The sequence below is a fragment of the Diabrotica undecimpunctata genome, chromosome 7, assembly GCF_040954645.1.
Source record: "Diabrotica undecimpunctata isolate CICGRU chromosome 7, icDiaUnde3, whole genome shotgun sequence".
NCBI classification, from domain to species: Eukaryota; Metazoa; Arthropoda; class Insecta; order Coleoptera; family Chrysomelidae; genus Diabrotica; species Diabrotica undecimpunctata.
The window spans coordinates 31922945-31944638 of NC_092809.1; the positions used below are offsets into that span (position 1 = coordinate 31922945).

The 21694-nt window shown below is 33.5% G+C and overlaps 2 protein-coding genes across 2 annotated transcripts in view; both read left to right on the forward strand.

The window, feature by feature from the left end:
* Positions 1–8984: 8984 nt before the first annotated feature.
* Positions 8985–21694, forward strand: part of Hmt-1 (ABC transporter ATP-binding protein/permease Hmt-1) — a 70117-nt gene continuing 57407 nt past the window's right edge. Inside the window, exons 1-3 of the mRNA XM_072537003.1 lie at positions 8985–9148; positions 13624–13934; positions 19522–19721. Of these exons, the coding sequence (XP_072393104.1) occupies positions 13629–13934; positions 19522–19721 (506 nt within the window). The 5' untranslated portion in view covers positions 8985–9148; positions 13624–13628. The remainder of the gene's footprint in view (positions 9149–13623; positions 13935–19521; positions 19722–21694) is intronic.
* On the forward strand, positions 12474–13076 carry LOC140446321 (pre-mRNA-splicing factor RBM22-like). The gene is given in 1 exon segment (XM_072538862.1): positions 12474–13076. A coding segment is annotated over 1 exon segment (603 nt).

The following is a 21694-nucleotide window of genomic DNA, read 5'->3' on the forward strand; positions in this document are numbered from 1 at the left end:
TCTGCTAGAGGAAACCACAAGCTGGAATTCCACTGAAAAGATATGATAAAAGCATTGCGTCTAAAGTGATTTATACAGTAGTTACTAATTTTATTTTCACTATTTGTATTTATAAAAATAACGCCCATCAATTATGTTGGACTCTAACTGATAAACATATTAATACAATTTTGAAAAAACAAATTGTGAATATAAACAATAATATAAATATTTGCGGTCAACATATCATTAATAAATTGATACTTTGTTGCTCACGAAAGTCGAGAACTAAAATTTTTCTGAAAGTAGCACCTTGGAGGTTATGGAAATATTTACCTATAGATCAAGAGGCATAATCTCTCTCTCTTTCTCCAATGGCGCTACAGCCCAAATCGAGCCTTAGACTTCTTCAAAATATGCCTCCAACCTTGTCGGTCCCGCGCCGATCGTCTCCAGGTTCTCACGTCTAGCAAATTTTGCGCTTTCGCTGCCACTTCATCCTCTCACCTTTTCCGTGTCCTTCCTTTTGGTCTTGCGCCCCGCATTTTACTATCTAGGGCTTTTTTGGCAATCTTCCAGTCTCCATTCCCACTACCTACATAACCAGCAAATTGAAGTCTCTGAAGTTTTACGAATTCTGAGATCGGTGACTCTTTGAACAGTTGGTAAAGTTCATGGTTGTACCTGGATCTCCACAGTCCGTTTTCATTAATAGGTCCAAATATCTTTCTTAGGTCTGTTCTTTTAAATACTTCTAGCTTTCATTTTGTGTCTTCTATCATCAGCCATGTCTCACATCCATAACATACTATTGGTCTGATAATAGTTTTGTAGACCCTGAATTTCGATCTCCAGTGTGTGTTTTTGGAGCGCAACACATGGGCAAGTGAAAAGTAAGCTTTGTTTCCCTTTACTATTCTGTTTTGAATTTCTGGTTCTTCTGTTCCATCCGTGTTTAATGCAACTCCCAGATATGTGAAAATTTCTACAGTTTCAATATCGTCCTCTTATTCAACTGTGCGTCTGTTTCTCCTGGCTCTTGCCTGTGTTAGTTTTTTTGCCTTTGCTTTTGAATATTTATTTCTAGTCCGGTCTCTTCTGTCCCTGTTTTTAATTGTGAATATATTTCTGCAGCCTCTTCTATTCTGCGAGACATGATGCTAATGTCATCGCCATAGGCGGCAATCTGTATTGATTTATTTGTTAGGAGACTACTTCTTCCTATATTCAGCTGTCTAATCAGATAATTAAGAGTCAGGTTGAATAGTGTCGCTGCCAGCCCGTCTCCTTGTTTTAATCATTTGACTATTGAACAGTTTTCAGTGATCTCATTTTGTACTCTGACAGTTGCTGTTGATGAGTTTATTCCCTTATAGATTGGGCATATAATCTCGGTTTTCCAGTCGCTAGGGATCTTTTCCTCATTTCAAATCTTGTTCATAAGCATATGCATTTGTCTTACTAGGTGTTCGCTACCTAGTTTATATAGACCCCTTAGAGGCGACGCTGTCAATAACTGAAACCTTGTTATTCTTCTGGGCTCGTATTGCTTGTTTTACCTCTTCCATCGTCGGAGGTTCTATATTTTCTGTGTCTCCCTCAATGTGATGCATGTCAATATGTTCTTCATTTTCTTGCGCCTCTAGGAGAGTTTGGAAATAAGTTTTCCAGACTGATTTTATTTCTTTTGGATCCCTGGTTATTTGCCCTTCTTGATTTCTGCATAGATTTGTTCGGGGTTTGCATCCTTCTCTTAAATTACGTAGATATCTATACGCTTCACTTATATTGTTGCTTTGGCGATTTTCTTCCATTTTCTGTATATTACCGTTCTCGTATTTTCTTTTCTCCTTATACATATTTCGACATATTTTATTGGCCCTCCGTCTTTCATATTCGTAGCTTGCTCTTCTTTCTCTGGTTCTTCTTTCCATACATTTCTTATGCTCTTCATTTCTTTTCTGCATGGCATTTGTACACTCGTCATTGAACGATTCTGTTTTTGTTTGTTTCTTTTTTTGCCTATGATCTCTCTTGCTGCGTCAATTACTTGTGTTTTAATTTCTTCCCAATGTTGTTCGGTGCCTAGACTGCCTGTATTTGTCAATGTTTGTGTTATTTCTGTCTCATAGTTCTGCTGGATATCTTGTCTTAATTTTTGTATATCTAGTTGTTCAGTTGTTTGTTCCTTTCTGTCCCTCCTGTTTCTTTGAATTCTACATCTGTATTTTATCTGTACTATGAGATGTTCAGATTCGCAGCATGCTCCTCTTCGGCTCTTTATATCTCGTACACTTGTTGCGGCCGTTTTGTATATCAAGACATTGTCAATTTGGTTGGCGGTTGTTCCAGCAGGCATAATCATTTGTCTAAAATTTCCAAAACTCATTGCGTAGTTGTAGATTTTCAAGGTGTAATTTGGCCACGTAGACCTTTCTATACTGTGTGTCACCTGAAAGATCCTCCATGTATACGATACATGAATATTTTTATTACAAAAATCTTTAATATATAAGAGACCCTATTTTGGAGATAAATTTGTTATCTGATTAGGTTTTAAATATACTTATGTGATGCTGGCGAATAATTACTCTCCAGTTACAAACAATAGATTAGGTCATTTCTTCTACATTTTCACATAATCTCCATGTTTATTTGTCTACTTTGTTCATTTTTGTAGAGGTTACATGAGTAAGTGATATCCAGCATGAATGAGAGAGTGTTTGTCTCTCAGAAAAGGATAATTTGGTTAATTTTTAATTTACCATATAGGCATTCATGTCGACAATATTTTAAAAAATACAACATTTTAACAGTACCTTCTATATATATATATATATATATATATATATATATATATATATATATATATATATATATATATATTTTAAATGTATACTACATATAAAAGACAATGTAACTACTTTTCATGTAAACTCTGATTATCACCAGTAGGCATCAACTAGGCAAAATGACTTCATCAGAGTACCAAAACATAATACAGCACGATTTGAAAAATCCCAGTATTATATGGGTATAAGACTTTTCAATCATCTTCCCAACGGTATTAAATCTGAAACGAATTTAAGTAAATTTCGAGGTAAATTAATTCTATTGCAAAATTGTTTTTACAGTGTAAGGGAATATCTGGGTGATGTAAATAATTAATCCTATGTACTTTTTTTTACCTTTTAATTCTGAAATTGTGATGTTTTATAAGTATTTTATATTTTTTATTCGACTTATCCTATATCATGTAAATGATCTTTCATAATGAATCAATTATTATTATTCAGATTTAGCCATACGGCTCACACTCCCTTTAAGGAGAAAATTCACTCATCCCAGATACCTACGGTATCAAAAGGATTGAGCTCTGGTGGGACTCTTTCCATGTTATCGAGTCCTAGGTGACTTGGTACGTCGGTGTATCCCCAAAAATTTTCGCACGCAACTGGACGTCGAAAGTAACACAGCTTTCTGCATGATCTTATATAGATATTTATTTAGACCCAGCTTTTTTATTATTCAAGGAGGTTCTTCGAGATGACTTCAGTGGTAGAAAGAATAATAGGTATCGTCTGGGCACTTTCCATTCTCCATTGTCTCCTTATTTGTATTTCCAGATCTCTGTACTTGGCGATCTTTTCGTTGTACTTAACACGCATATTATTGTTGTTAGATATCGCCACATCGATAAATGTTGTTTGTCTTGTGAGTTTATTAACTAACACGAGATCTGGTCTATTATGTGCTACAGTTTGGTCTGTGAGCACAGTGCGATCCCAGTATAGCTTGTAGTTGTCATTCTCAAGCATACTCTCAGGAACGTTTTGATAATATCGGACATGGTTTGTTTGTAGAAGTTCCAGTTTAAAAGCTATCTCTTGATGTAGGATCTTCCCTACTGAGTCATGCCGTTCCTTATATTCAGTTGCAGCAAATGCCTGGCAGGCCCCGGTAAGATGTTGGATAGTTTCTTGGGCTTGACATCCATATCGTTATTTGTCGTTTTGGACCTGAGGGTCTTTGACGATATATTTCAGGTAATTTTTGGTTGGTATAACCTGATCCTGAATGGCGAGTAATGAACTTTCTGTTTCAGGGAACATCTTTTCTGATGTCAGCCAATAGTTCGACGCTATATTGTCGACATAGTCTTGACTGACTTCATTCGGATGTCGTTCGTGCAGCGTAGTTAGGTATAGTAATTATACCGCTAACCTCTAAAAGAAGATTTATTTCAATAATATTATTAAAAAAACTGAAAAAAAAAATGATTTTAAATACTAAAAGATAATTTTGCAAAAACATGTCGATTTTTTGCTTATAAACAATTAAAATAACTTTTTAACTATTGCCTGCAGTAAAATTATTTTTTCATATTTGGAAAGCCTGCATTTTTTTACAAATTTGAAAGAAAAAAAGTGGTCCTAGAACAATTTGTTACAAAGTTAGTCCCTTTTTTAAATTGATAGCATCTTTGTTTACAAGAATTAAGACATCTTTTAGCGCCATTTGTAAAAAACGAAACGATCTTAGAAAAAACGAATTATCCTATTTAGTTATTTCTAAAACTAGTGTTGGATTATGTATTGCTTTGGAAATAAATAATCTCAAATAAACTAGGTTTTATTTCTTGCTAAGCATGCTACGCGGGTGGCTTTTGTCGAAAAATGTCGATTTCAACCCACAAGCTGAAACTTGTTTTAATGGATATATTATTATGATGCCAATATGCTATGTCGAAAAGTTTAAAGAAAATTTTTATGGTAACCTATTAACATATAACACTTTTTGAACAAATTAAGTATAAAAATTTTTTTTTCACTTCAAAATCATTTCTTTAATAATTTATGTTATCTAAAGCCGAAAGTTATTCTTGTGATTTTTATTTAAAACGCTTACTTTAAGTGTAAATTTCAAATAAACAACTAAAATATCCGAAAAAAAAAAAAACAATTTTAGCATTTTTCGAGGCAATATTTAATACGTTGGACCAAATTAAAAAAAAAAACAAAAATATGAGATGAAAACTTAGTTCAAGTGGTTGAAAAATGCGCAATTCTCTTTTGATTTTACATTGCAAAATTCAGTTTAAAATATCCATAAATAAATTGATATACCGTTGCGTTTCTGATTATATGGACTTAACGAATGTCTAAACTTTATGGTTCTAAATACATTGCTTATTTTTTACCAACAAGCTGATCTTATTTTAATGGAAAGAATATGATGCTGCAATATTACAGTAAAAAGTTTGCCTAAAGTTTACCATGGAAACCTGCTTATTATAAACAAAAGAATAAATTGGTTTCAAATAAAAATGTACCACGGGTGGTACACACTGAGACATGTGCAAGGTTGTTTTTAAAGTTACATAACTTTTTTGAATTAAAACCACAGGCCTTTATATTTGTGGAAGTGGTTGATATAAAATACCAAAAATCATTATGGCTGAAGCGGTCAGTTCTTATCGATGATTAAAAAAATTATATCGATAATAATTCATTTTTTGTCTCACTGTGTAGGGGAGAAGGGGGTTACTGTGGACCATTTTTACTTATTAGCAAATTAAAAAATATGTATAAGATTCTTATTGCTGAACTTACCTCACATATTTACTGTAAACATCAACTCAACTTTCGATGTGAATATTTTATTTGTATCTTTCTTAATAGAACAAATATTTTGATTCAAATCGGAATCAATAATTTGTCCACAATGACCCCGTGGTGGGGTTAAAGTGGACAGAGTATGGGGTTATAGTGGACGCATAGTAAAACATATACAGGAATACTGAAAACTTTATGTTAACAAAAAGAAACTACGATACATTATAAGAACTGAAATTAATATTAAATGAAAATAATCTTCCTTGCCTTTTCGTGCCAGTGTCTACTGGGTGCTCCAAAATTCCGACAATATCGTTCTTGTCGACAACTGAGACATCTTCAACTTCGGGAAATACGAAATTATTCACTTTTTTCCTTAAAAAATTAATTTGTACCTCCACATCTCGAATATCTACGATTTGGCCAACATAGTGTGTTACCGATTTTTTACCCATAAATTTTACAAGTACGAAATCATTTTTCTCCATTTGTTTGTCCACAAAAATATCATTGTCCTGACCATCATCTTCCATCCAGCCTTCATCCTCTGATTCAAGTATTACTTCTGTAGAAGAATTGGAAGAGGAAGATTCTTTCCTACTCCTTTTTGGTTCATAGGAAAGAGATTTCTTCACTCTATTCTTTTCTCGCATTTCAGCTCTTTCTTGCGCACGTCTTTCCTTCAAATCTTTAGCCTCTTTTTCAGCTTCCAACTGATCTTTCACTGGTGTGCTCGTGTAAATAGTCGACTTTTTATTTTTTCTTGCTTTGGAGTTTGATGAGCGATCTGCTTTTAGAAAAGGGCGGCAGCTCTCAGGAGTAATTACAGCTGTTGATGTAGTTGCTACTGATGGTGAAAGCGTAATGGGAGCTACAGGTAGCAGTCTTGTGGAGATTGAAGCAACTTCTAATATTCGCTCAGGATCTTCAGGATTTCTTGGGTTCATTGCTGTTGGTGGTTCTTGATTCCTATCTGTTGTTTCGGCAGCTTCATAATCCTCATCGGTGAATACAAGACGATTTATTGGCCATAAATCAGCAGATCTGAATCCAGATGTTATATTCTTCATTGTAAATGCCACAGGAAAAGCAATACCACACAGTTGAGCAACATCATATATTTGTATAGGTCTGCCTGGATGATTTTGAAGCCAGTCTCCCATTGCAACCCGTAATGCAGCTTTATAAGAACCATATACTGCAACATCTAGCGGCTGTAGTTTGTGGCTACAATGTGGCGGAAACGATAAAAGAGTAATTCCAGATTCTCTAGCTAAGTTTATAGCTTCCAAACTTATATGACTTGAATGATTATCCATTAATATCAGTAGAGGGTTTTCTTTAGAAGCACTTAAGTGCATTTTTATGTGCTTTAGTACTTCTAAAAATAATTCCGCAGTCATATAGCCAGACTGATGAGCCAGACCAATGCTCCCTATTGGTGCACCATCTAAGAACCGGTCTTTCATATTCTTCCTGGGGAATATGAAAACTGGAGGTATTGCTTGTCCAGTGGCTGTTATAATTCCGCACATTGTAACATTTTCACCGCGTTCTTGAGAGGCCACAGCACCTATTTGTTTTTTTTTTCCCTTTTCAGCTATACGTTTGGGTGGTGGTAAGACCGTGGGTATACCTGTCTCATCTAAATTTATTATCCTTTCTGGCCTTCCTTTAAATTTATCTAAAACTCCAATGTAATTATCAAAAAATAAATCCACGTTGGATTTGTTAAAGGCTGCATCTCGTGCTATGCTTGTATTTTCAGGTTTTCTAAGAGATAAATCTCCATGTCGTTTCATAAATGAATATATCCAGTCCTTTCCTGCTATCTTATTTTTAGTCCAATTCGAAGGAATTTCTATTTGTAGAGCACTACCATACTCAAAAGCTAGGGTACAAGCCTGCTTGTAAGTCAAGCCATAATGTAATCGAGACGCCTTCTTAAGATAATTGACAATGTGTTGTTCTTGTTCATCAGAAAATATTTGGCGACCTCGAAATTTATTGACGCCAGAAACATTCAAGCTAACAATTTCTAACTCATCTTCGTTACCTGAATCATCACCAGAGGGTATATTAGCATCTTGAAGGTTCCTCTTGGCCAAAATGACTCTTTTGTGAAGCATACTTTTTTTCAATTCATATTTCTCTGCAATATTTCTCAAGCTTCCTTTTTTTCTTAGGATATCCTTTATTGCACGCTCTACAACTTTTTCATCAATATCAGCTCTCGCCGTTTTTCTACTGTAAGTCCTCATCTGAAACAAAAAAGCGATTTTTATCACATGATTTTTGGAAATATAATCATTTGTGGGGTTAGTGTGGACAGCTGATGATTTGTCCACACTAACCCCGAACGCCATGTTTGACAGTAACAATGGAATGACGTTTCGAAAAATGATAATTTTATCTCATTCCATATCAAATTTAGTAATTAAATATTTCAGAAGCCATACACTAACTTAGGTATACAATTAGTTCAATAACTTCAATTTTAGTATAATTTTACTTACCGTGTGAAATAAATGGATACAACACACAAAATCACTTTCTGTCACTGGCGGCCATATTATAGAAAATATTTCAACCAACTTTTACGTGGTGTTCGGTGGCGTTAATAGTCACTTCCTGAACAGACTGGGCGGCAGATTTAAATGCGAGTTTTTAAATAATTAACTATGTCCACACTAACCCCATGTCCACACTAACCCCCCTCTCCCCTACTACCTTCCCCTATACAAAATATACCAGGACCCGGATATCGTAACATTCATTAAAATAGAAATACATGGATGGGACGTGTGTAAAGAATGAAAGAAGGCGAAATACCAAACAAAACAAGCAAACAAGTGCCAGCAAGAAAAAGAACAAAGGGAAAACCGAAAAATAGAAAATTACATAACAACCTTAAAAATAAAAAATTGGGAAAAAGGTCGAAACAGATCAGAATGGAGAAGAATCCTGGAATAGGCCAAGACTCAAAAAGGGTTATCGAGCCGGTGATGATGATGATGATCAACATTGCATCAATCATGTTGGGGGCCATTTCTTCCGTCTCTAATATTAGATTTATAAAAAAAATATATATTATTATTATTTATACCAATGTATGAATTTCTCCTATTAGGTAGCTTTTCTCCTCCACATTTTATAAGTTCACCATTTATTCCATTATCTCCATTTTTTAGTTTTTTAGTTTTATAATTGTTCTTATTTCTTCTAGAGCCTCTATATTGAAATAATTATCATTCACTTTTGAAATCTGTATTTTTAATATTCATTATTTTACGGAAATATAGTCATGTACGCCTATGAAATGTCGAGTAAGACCGATACATATACGTATAAAACAACTTGTTTCGTGCAAATAAAAAACAACACCAATCTGACACTAAATAGTACAATAACCTGAATAACCTACACTTTTTATCCTATTGTAGTATGACTAAACAATAAATGTAAATATACAACATAATTTTGAATAGATTCCAAAAGTTAACTTCCATACATAAATGACGAATGAATGAAGATTATTATTTAGTTTGACAATAGTAAGTAAATATGATTATTTAATTACTCCTTGCTATATAATATCAATAGAAATGAAGTGGAAATTGTAATCTAATATTTCTAACAGTTTAACTTGGTTTAACATTCGTCAACATTTTATTTAAGTATTAAGACGACTTGTAAACATTTTGTTAGTCATCAAGAATCAAGATGTAAATTCTAGAGATATATTTGTACACACATCAACGATGTTATAAGATATATTTATAAAACATTTAATGACACTCTTGGTCCATTTCCAAGATGATTTTTAATTATATTTTGGAACATATTTGCATTAATCTAACAGTTGCCTAAAACAGCAAAAACTGTGACTTTGAAGGAAAACTAATTTTTCATGTTTCTAAATATACCTACCTGTCTTATAAAAGTTCAAATATATGTAAAATAGGAAGGCGAAAAGAGCTAATATATCTAATCTATTACTGCAAAAAATATGTCCAATTTGAAACTAACCCCTGTAATCTATAAAAAAAATACTGAAATAATGTTGAGACATTAAATCTATACTATGAGACACTAAATGTATACTAAGACTAAGCAGTAATGTGAGACAGTAATGTCAGAGAGTTCTAAAGAATTTCTTAAATAAGTACATTTTCATCTCTCTAGAACACATTTGAATTTTATTTTAGCCTAGTAGGTTACCTAAAATCCATCAAGTAAGTGTTCAAATTGACTACTAAATTTCTTCTGTGTTATATGTTTATTATGATAGTAAGTTTCCTTATTAAAATCTTACTTTAGAATAGTATTAAAACTATTATTAGATCGAGGCCATGGATCATATATTAAATCACAGTATTAACATTACAGGTTAAATGTGCATACAATATTGAAATGACCATGTCCTTATCTAAAAAACAAAATTTTCTATGCAGCAGTGTGATATTTATGTACACCTATAATAACCACAATTTAATGTTTACAAATTCTGATACAAATTTTAAAAATGTTCTCATTATCTTTCATTACATCTAGTTTATTGCAATTAATATATAGCTATGACTGCAAAGCCACACAAACACGAATTTAAAAGTTATCAATAGGAAAAAAAAACGATTTCCTTGTTACCAATGAAGTATTTAGAAATAAATTGTGTACAAAATTTCGTATATAAAAGTCTTGGAAGATAAGCTTTACATCTCTTATCTGGTTGTTGTTGCTATCATACACATTTTTTACAATAATTGTAAATGACATTAGTTCATATTTCTCTGCGATGCACTCAATATGTTCATTAACATATAACAGATATACCTATAACTTGTAACATTCCATCTAGGTACTATGGTGAGCCAGAGATAAGCATTTAGTAATCCTTCTTGTTGTTTTTGAGATATTTTTGTTATAGAGTGAAGTGGCATTGGCAATTAGCTCTCTAACAAAAAGCTTACTCTTCTCAATTATTTTCTGTCATATGGGTTTTAGTTAGTGTTTACTTAAATATCAACTTCTTGGTCAAATTCCTTGAAGAATTTCTAGAAATAGAACTAGAAATAAAAATAGTCATAATTCGTTAAATACCCTGTATAGTAGCATGAAACTTCATATTGTAAGAACAGTGATAATAAGGGGAATATAAATATGAGAACATATACAGGGTGTCCTATTAAAAAAATGTATGTTCCCTTTACTACATAATTATTAACCAGCCTATATATTTTGGCATATTGTCCAAGCCTGGAGAATATCATTCCATACTCTACGATAATGGACTTATCGACCAATGTGGCACATAAAACTCACACTGTATAATTTAAAAAATAAAATTATATTGCCAACGTAACTCTGTTATAACTAAGGGTCATTGTTTCATTGTTTTCACTCTCCAAAATCAATTGTCCAATCGTGATGTTCTCTCTGTGGCCCACACTTAACATTACCTTATTTTTACTTTGATAGAAAAAATTGCCATAAATATATCTGAACCTTTTAAACGCTTTGATTTTTATGTTCTGTTAGAACAGTCATAATTCAAGAAACAAATTCATTAGCTCATATACTCTATTCCTCCCTATATTGTTAAAACTTTTGTTTAAAATACTGTGCTGGAACTAGTGAAAAAAGACCACTTAAATAGGCTTTCTTAGACGTCATAGACCAACATTGTATGATCACACCTTCAGATCATAATTATTATTTCGCTGAATAAAGTATACGAGCCCTAACAACTAAATGTTCAGACAAAACAAAAATTTATTGAAAATGTTCATCTTCACATTTTTGCTCACTAAAACAAAGAACGAGATCAACAATACATTAAACTTTATCATTAATAACAAAATATTGAAATGGCTGGGTCTCCATGAACTTTCAATTGCAGCGTTGGCAGCAAAATAAACGAAAATGTTGCATAACATCGTGACAACTAAATGTTCGGACAATTCAAGAAATTACTATTTTAATGTGGGTTTGCATCGTCATGCGCATCCTTTACAACCACAGCAATCATATCTGGCATTGTTCGTACTAAGGATTTACACAAGTCAGGGTGGAAACTAGCTCATAATTCACATAATTTACTCTTCAAATCGCCGATGGTTTTCTGGGGATCATTACGCAATTTGTGTTTCATCTTATGCCACAATGTCTCAATAAATTTAAGGTTTTGACTGTTCGAAAGCCATGAGAGGACTTTAATGTTATTGTCTCCAAACCATTTTTTAGTTGTTTTAACTGTATGGCATGCGGCACCGTCCTGCTGAAATATAAAAGTCAAGTCCTGGTAGAGATCTTGAGCACTTGGTACAAGACTATTTTTCAAAATTCCCAGATACTTTACTGCATTAATTGTGCCTTTCACCACCTCATATCTTCCTAGACCCGCTGATGACATGCAGTCCCAAATCATAATTTCTTTGGGAAACTTCACAGTTCTTTTGAGGCAATCTTTATGGAATGCTTAATTTTGCGATTCGTCACTGAATATCACCCTGAACCAGTCATTAGTGGTCCATGAAATCTTCGGTCTTTTGTCAATTGAAGCGGTTGAAGCATAGACCGTTAATGACTGGTTCAGGGTGATATTCAGTGACGAATCGAAAGTTGATGTTTGCATGGGTTATCAGAAGTCAAAATGATTCGTCCAGGATTGGGTAACATGATTACAATAGTATTGGCTCAGATAATTGAAGGTAATGTTATTACGATAACTTACAATAAATATCGATGACTGCTGCACTATTTCACTGATTCTACTATACTTTACTAGTATCAAGCACTGAAAGTTAATAAAAATGAAGGTACTTTATAACAATATTTAATCTAATATGGTATTAGACTAAGATATTTCAAAGATTTAGAATGACAAAAGAAAAATTTGGAAAGGAATGCAAGATTTGCTCGCGTCCATTCACAGTATTTCGTTGGTGCCCAGGTGCGAGAATGCGGTTTAAGAAAACAGAAGTATGTCAGACATGTAGTAAACTTAAAAATGTGTGCCAGACTTGTTTATTAGATTTAGAGTATGGTCTACCTATTCAAGTGAGAGATGCTGCAGTAAAATTGAAGGATGACTTGCCTAAGAGTGATGTCAATAAGGAATACTACATTCAGAACAGGTAGAATGAGTTCGCAAGATCAGATCCAGACTCAATTAGTAGTAAACTGAGTGAACCAAATGATCTTCTAATGAGATTGGCCAGGACAGCCCCATATTATAAGAGAAATAGGCCACATGTGTGTTCTCTCTGGGTAAAAGGTGAGTGCAGAAGGGAAGAAGAGTGTCCCTATAGGCATGAAAAGCCCACAGATGCTGATGATCCATTAGCTGATCAAAACATCAAAGACCGTTATTATGGAGTAAATGATCCAGTAGCTGAAAAACTATTGAAGCGAGCTGCTGCAATACCAGCCCTTCCTTTACCAGATGTCAACAACAAAAATATACCAACAATAGTGGATTAAAGAACTCTAAGACACATCGCATTCAATCATACACAATACATATATGCAACACACATACACAATACACGAAGAGTCTCTCACGCAAAAAAGCTTATAGCACATATTAATAATGTAGAACACTTGGAATAATCAGAATTTGTTCCATGTTCCAAAAATCCACCCTCAGATCTTTTCAGTAAAGGCATGGCTGTTGTCTATAACACCGCGGCCAAGTGTGTCAATTTTAAAATTTTTAATTTGATGAAATAACATAACCTCCCCAACACCTTTGGCGGTTATACACTCCTTTTAACAAAATTGTTAAATATTCTTTGAGAACGATTTGCGGAGTGAAATTACTATTTGATTAAACTATTAGATTGAAATAAAACAAAACATGTTTTTAAGGACGATCTGGATTTATGAGTACTTACTCCTTACTAACTAAAAGATTTTGTACACTCATTTTCACAAAATTTTTGCAGCCGCAGCAGCTATTGCCATTTGTTACATGTCTTTAATTTTCCATTATTTTTATTTAATATGTAAATAATTCTGTTGGTTTTAGATAATATGCTGAACATATCGTACTGCCCACCGAATATTTCAGTATGGGATGTATGGGTGAATCATGGAATCCCCCAGTGTTTCATGAACACTGTTACTTCTTCTGTATTAGCGATATATATACTAATAGCTGGTACAATACAACTAAATATTTACAGACGATTTGGTGCTGAATCTGGAACCAGGTTTTTGCCTAGAGGAAGATTATATTATTTACAAATCTTTTTAATATTGTTTATACCAGTGTTAGAAATAGTTAGATTTATTTTAAATGCAACTGTTTACGATGATAAACATATTTATGGATATATGGTAAGTATAGTTTGCTCTTTATATAATTTTTGCTCTTGTAACCAATTTTAGCTAATATATTAATATTCTCGTGCTATCTTGTAATGGTTGTGTTTTGGCAACAATCACAAGGTATCTCTTCATTATAACGGGTTCGCCACTCGCCAGTGAAACTAGAAGATTTTGAAGGAACTTGCAGCGCGCGATGAAGTGGTGGGGAAGAATGTCGCCGTTCTGCCAGGACTTGCATGAGCATGGTTTACATGATCTAAGACAATGTAGCAAATGAAGCAATAAAGATAAAGAGAAATAACACAACAAAAACCTAGGATTGTGGAATAAACGAGAGAAACAAAATGTTGATGTAGAATTCCATAGAAAAATACACGAGGAGCTTAAGACATAAATATACAAGTAATAGAGAAATTATGATAAACAGCTAACACCAGCTCACCAAGAATCTTGGGATAACTTTATTACTGATATCGAACGTGATACAGTACGTAAATCTTTCAGCTGGACATAGGTAATATACATTGAGGTAAGTGTGGCAACTGCGCTTTCTCAAGCCCACTGCTGTCAATAAGGCCGCAGACGTTTTAGTTTTAACTTTTAGTATCAATTAAGATTCTATGGCGTGTGCATCGAGGGAGTTAATTCTGCTACGTAAATAATTTAAAGTTCTTGCAATGCAGTTGAAAACCTTAAATAAAAAATTTATTGTGGACTATGCCCACCGAAAAACGAAAAAGTATTATTCTAAAGAAGATATACACAAATAAGTAATTCATTTAAAGATATTGAAAAACAAACAATACATTCTATTGTACAAAATAACAAGTAAACTAAATAAAAGGTTCAAATATACCACCTTCTTTTGCAAGACAATAACCTTGTCTATTACGTTTAAATGCTGTTGTGGCAGAATCGTAGGACATGCATTTCTTATTTTATTTTCTAAATCAACTAGATTATATAATCTCTCGAGATCGTTGCCACAGATCGTAAATTTAATATGTCCCCAGAAAAAGAAATCCATGTGAGCCAAATCGGGAGATCTCGCAATCATTTAATTTGGATTGTTCGGCTTATAATGTGATCCTGAAAAATTGTGTTTAAATAATTTCTCACGATACGCGGATTATGAACCGAACAGCCATCCTGTTGATACCAGACATCTTCTAAACGTACATCTGGAAGATTCTGAATAGCTGGAATAATGTTATCTTTTAAAAGATAACATCGCTCAACGAAAAATGGACCAATTACATGACCACCTAAAATGCAGGTCCACACATTAAATTGTTGAAGGCGTTGGATGCGATGTACAATACTTACTTCATTTTCGAGACCAATACCGTGTTCTGGAAGGATTGTGATGACCCCGTACTGAAAACGACGATTCTTCGGTGAAAAGGATATTTTTTATAAATACATCATTTTTGTGAGATGCATTCATTGCAGCTTCTCAAAACTCCATTCTACGAAATTGATCTCCGGGAAATAACTCCTGAGTTTTCGAATATTTAAATTTCTAAAGCCATATTTTTTAAAACTTTATTATCTGTGTATTTTGGTATGGTGTGCCATCTCAGAAGCTGGTGTTTCACAGCCGTTTGTTGGGCATGTTCGCGGTGAAGCTCTCAATTCTTACAATTACGTTGACAGGTGTCTTACAAAACTTGTTCAATGTATAAATACTCATCAGCCCAATGATGAAATCATATTTTGGCCCGACCTAGCGTCATGCCATTACGCCAGAACGACAGATTAATTAGAAACAGTCCAAAGGCTAATTGCACATGCAAGACCAAATTTACGTGCCATCGAAGATCACGGATCTCTTTCTGTTCTATAAAAATACATTATAAGCCTTACATGACATAATTTTCTGTATTTAGTTAATAAAAAAAAACTTACAGTTAGTAACATCAGCAGCATTTCATAACATCGCCATCGCCATTATAAATCTAACAATGTTTTTCAATGTAATTAATTGCAGCTTTAATATTTCAACAGTCAGAATTTTAGTTTCATTGATATTATTCATTAATGAAATATCTATCTGACAATAGATTTTTATTTATTTTACAATTTTTTATCGATGTTCATCCAAAGCCATGATTAATTTATTTTAGTAATGATGTTTAGATTAAAATGTGTCTATTAATAAAACATTGTAACATTAACTTTTACGGATTTTACACAATATTTTGAAAGATACAAATCCGTTTCTATCCTATACTTGAGTTATCATTATTTATTAGGTATTTAGTTTAAATATATTTACAGTTAGTGATAGAAAGAAGATATATGATTTTTTAATCTTATTTGTCATATTACATATATTATACCAAAGGAGTATAGAATTTTACGGCATGGTTTTGTAATGATAGATTGTTTTCGGATTTTTAAGGCGTACCCTGAATTTTTTTAGAAGCACAACTTTCTTATCTCGGTCTACGGACGGAGCGGTGGATCGCACAGATGTGTGAAAAAAAGAAAACCGACAGTAACTACTGTACCAGAAAAAGTTACCAAAAAATTCCATGGAGGTAAAAAATACCGCAAAAACTAGGAATAACAACAATCCATCCATTTTAAAGGAACGAAATGATGTGACAGAGACAGAGATCACAAGGTCAGTTGACGCAGTCACAGAACAGCCACTTTGTTCTGTGGATTTTTCTGAGATGCCACCTTAACCAATAATATCAGGTAGTTTAATTGCACCGGTGACGCCTGTTAAATATATCAACCGTCAGTTGATTGAAGACGAAAACGGTAAATGGGAAACCCAAAGAAAGAGGATTTTACAAAACAACTCGTTGTACACCTGTTAACCGACCAGGTCCACTACAGGGAACCAATGAGAATGCTGGAAGTATCCTGCGTGTGGCCACAAAACATATGGCGATCTTCCTGTCAGGTTGCGATCAAAAAACGGAAGCTCAGGAAATACTTAACTACCTAAAAGAAAGAAAACTGGATGAAAACATTATCTGCGAAAAAATGAAAACCAGGACAAATAAGTACAAAAGTTCATTTAAAATTACTGTTCCGGAACTAAAAATACCTCATTTAATGCAGCAAGAATTATGGTCGAACGGTGTAATTGTTAACCATTTTCAGAAAATACATAGACACCTCAGTGGCACAAGACAGTCTACGATATACACCAAAAGAAATTATTAGTAATCCACTGAAATAAAATTTTTATCCTAGATCATGATGAATGCGCTCTTTGCTTAATTGAGCACTGAAAAACAGAAGAGCAATTGAGGGTCTACAATGTGAGGAATTCTAAACTGATCTCTGCATATTCTAGAAGCAGTTCACAGGAGCATGGTGGCAGTGCGGTATACATCAAAGGCAGGTTTACTGCAAAAGCCCGGGAAATAGGTGCGAATTGATAAGAAGAAGATTGTAATCCTATCCATCTAACGAACAGAAAACTCACAAGTTTTAATAAACAAATTATACCAAATACTTTGTGATTTAAAGGACTCCATCCTTTTTCTGGCTGGTGATTTTAACTTAGACATGCTGCTTGAGGATGCGAGGTGACCAAACACATTAAACATGTTTTAACGCCTCTTTCATATTAAACCTTTCATCAAAAACTATATACGCATACAAGGTAATAAAAAATCCTGCATAGATAATATTTTTATAAATCTTGACATATTTGATTCTGTTGTATTCAATTCTCATACATCTGATCATGCTGCTCAAAAGGTAAAATTTGAATTAAATAAATTTAAGTCAAATATAATAAAAAAAAAACAAATATTTAACAAGGAGAATAAAGATTTTTTTAAATTTATGTTGGGTAATGTAGACTGGGTATCTGTTTTTGAGACATTAGAGGTAGATAATCAGTGGGATGCTTTTATGAATATAATACAGAATATTTTTATACAATGTTTTCCACTCAAAGAGATAAATAAATACAGTAACTAAAAAAAATCACAAAAGTACTTAAAAATTATTACTATTTTAATGGGAATAAGCCCCAATTGAAGGTTAAAATAAGTTTATTGACGTTTCAATTATTACTTCGGAAATCGTTCTCAAAATACACACATGAATAAATTAAACAAATTTTGTTTTTTTTTTTTAATTAGTGGAGATTGAAATGTCAATAAACTTATTCCCATTAAAATAGTAATTACTTTAAAATAGCTTCAGAACATTTAAAAATATTTAAAAAATGATGATATAAAAAATTGTAAATGTAGCCTTGATGTTTTGTTTACACCGTCTAGTAATAATGTTGAATATAAAGATATCTACAGGAGAAAAAAACGCAAATACAATTCTTTACTCGCTACAATAATAATAAATAAAACTATAATAGCTTGGCAATTGGTAAAAGAGATTAAGGGTGACTCCAAAAATCAAGGTAATTTCTGTTTAGAGGGTGACCTTCAGGTGCTTTCTAACGAAATAAATCAATTTATGGTGAATGAAGCGCCGGAAGCTGTAAAGAAAATAAAGTATGTAAAAAATTTTAATATATAAAATTAATATCGAACAAAAATATTCATTGCATGTTCCTAACTCCCGTTTCAGAGAAAGAAATAAGCCACATAATAACTTACTTAAAAAAACAAGTATAGCTCTGGTTATTATGAAATATCAACCAACTTAATTAAATTTGTTTCATCAGAGATTTCTCTTCCTCTTTCTTTTATAGTCAATGCTTCTTTCAGGCAAGATAAATTTCTTCAAAGTTTAAAATTGGCAATTGTCAAGTCACTACATAAAAAAGGTGATGAGATAGAGAACTATAGATCAGTAAGCCTTCTTCCATAATAATTCTCAAAAATATTTGAAAAAGCGAGATAGTCTAGACTACAAAACTTTTCACTAGGAACACTACAAACAACTTATTTAGTAGTTGACAGCATGGTTTTCTCACAGGGAGATCTGTCGAGATAGCTACCTATGATTTTATATCAACAATTTTAGAAAAAACTAGAGGCAAAGATGAAAACACTAGGTGCTTTTTGAGACCTATCTAAGGCTTTCGATAGCATAGATCATGCTCTCTTATTACAACAATTACATTTTTATGGAATACGGAGACCGTAGGGGAAAGTAGTTAACAAAAATAAATAACTTTCTTAAACCGTCATAAAATTAATTAAACAAAAAATTTGAAAAAAATATTAAATGATATTAACCAGTGGTGCATAACAGCACTAGTCGTTTTTCTATATAAAAAATTTCAAAGTTTTTTTTATTGTTTTAATTATACTAACTTATTGGCAAAAACGCGTTTTTGAAAATATTTTTCTCATTATTATAGTTACCGGTTAAATATGGGTTAAACTCAAAACGTGTTTGTATATCGTTTTTTTTTTAGGTTATGACGAGCTTTCTTTTAACGAAACAAGTTTCATAAGTTCTGCAATAAATTTCATGAAATTTATTTCATTATGCATTACACTTGTTTAGCACTATGTACATATTTCTAAAAAAATAAATAAAATATCTGTACTATTTCTTTTGCTAGCTGTTATAATGGTTACAAGTTCATTAAATGCCTATCTTTAATGACTTGGGCACAAAACTTTTCTTAAACAGAAAATTTTTGTTACAGATTGTTTCTTTAGTATTAACGACATTTGCTTTTCCGTTTTCTTTGTGGGTTTTAAAAGTGGAGTTGTATAATATTCTTCCTTCACTTCAACCAAGAGGCCATGGAATAGTTTTATTGTTATTTTGGACATTGGCCTTTATATCAGAAAATCTAGCGTTTATCAATTTGACCCAGGAGAACTGGTGGTTCAAACTTAAGGAGTAAGTTTTGAACATTTTATTTATTAAAAACTAGTCTAGTATCCATTTTTAATTAAAGTATCACATTTTCAATACTAAGACATTAATTAATTTTAACTGGTGGTGGAATAACTTTGTAATTGAATCGGTCATTTCAGAAACAACATAATTCAATTTTTAGCAAAATTAACATTTCTTCATACATCCGTTTTTTATACACTCGCGATCATAAAATCCGGATCACCTTGAAAATCGCCGTTATTTCATTTTTAACGAGCTTTATCGTAAATAATAATAACACAAATACAAACTAATGCATGTTTCTGAGAATTGTTGTCAGCTTAGCGGTTTCCTTTGTAACAAAGAATTAGAATAGTGCCGATTTCGCGGAAAAGTGCACACTTCTCAAAATGAACGGTACCTGTAACTGCCGCTTGTTTTAAATGTCTCATTTGTGCTTCGACTTTCTGTTCAAATGCAACAAACAAACCATGCCGCCATTAGTGTTTATTAGTGCCATTATTAGTGTTTATTGTTGTTTATTTTTTGCCAAAAATGCCTTGACTGTTGTTGAAACGGCACGCATTGTTGCGCATATGGAAGATGGTCACACTCAACGGCAAGTCGCAAGAACTGTTGGCGTAAGCCTTTCTACGGTTCAACGAGTGCTTCGACGCTTTCGGGAGACGAGTTTGCTAACCAGACGATCTGGCTCTGGACGAAGAAGAACGACCACGGCACGAGATGACCGTTTTCTTGTGTTTCAGGCTTTACGAAACCGGACCTCAACTGCGGTTATGCATCGAAATTGCCTACAGGAAGTACGACATTGCAACGTTAGCGGGTAATGGCTACAAGACCGCCACTTGGCCGGGCGCATCGAGTTGCACGACTAGCTTTTGCTCGACAATACGCGCATTGGGGAATTAATGACTGGAGCAAAGTGTTATTCTCAGATCAATCCCATTTCTGTCTAACTGGATCCAATGGACGTGTAAGAGTTTGGAGGAGAACCGGTGAATGATTTTCACAAGCTTGTATTGCTCCAAGTATGCCATTTGGTGAAGGCTCGGTCATGGCTTGGGGAGGTGTATTTTCCGACTTCCGCACAGAATTACCCTTCATCAAAAATGGGTCCTTAACTGCCCGAAGGAACATTACGGAGATTCTGGAAGAACATGTTATGCCCACCATGGCAGGGCTTGGAGAAGACGCCGTTTTTATGAAGGACAACGCGCGACCCACGTTGCCAGGATCAGTATGCAATACTTGAACGTGGTTAGAATTACGAGGTTACCCTGGCCAGCTAGGTCTCCGGACCTGAATCCCATCAAACATCTCTGGGACGATTTGAAAAAACGTATTCAAACCCATACACCTCCTCCTAACAACGCACAGGAGCTTAAGGATCTGTTAGTGAGAGAGTGGAATAACATACCTCAACATGTCATCCAGAGAAAAATTGAGAATATGCCCCGTCGTCTGCAAGAGGTTATTAGAGCAAGGGGAGGCAATACACGATATTAGTCATTGAAATTCCACTGATGTTTTACCACGTTCTGTATTTTTCATTTTTTCTTTCGTATGTCTGTTTCAACAATTTGGTTTGTTTTCTGCTTTTTCAATAAAAACAATAAAAAAACCGTTTTTTTTTTCTTTCAAAAGAAACATTGATGACAAATAAAAAATACATTAGCTTAAAAAAAGGTTATTACTGCACCAGATGCAAAAATATTCAAGAAACTTGAAATTTTCAAGGTGACCCGGATTTTATGATCGCGAGTGTATGTCAACGCATCATTCTAAGCAGAATCGATATCAGTCTTGACTTCCTTTAATAAACTACAGCTCAATACAAAAACCTATTCCATTTTAAAACCACATGAATCATTGACTGATGTTGTTTCTGCACGGAATTGTCATTGTAAACAAAGCGTTCACGATGGCTACAATAAATGACACAAATAGTGATCTGAATTCGGAAAAAAGTAAGA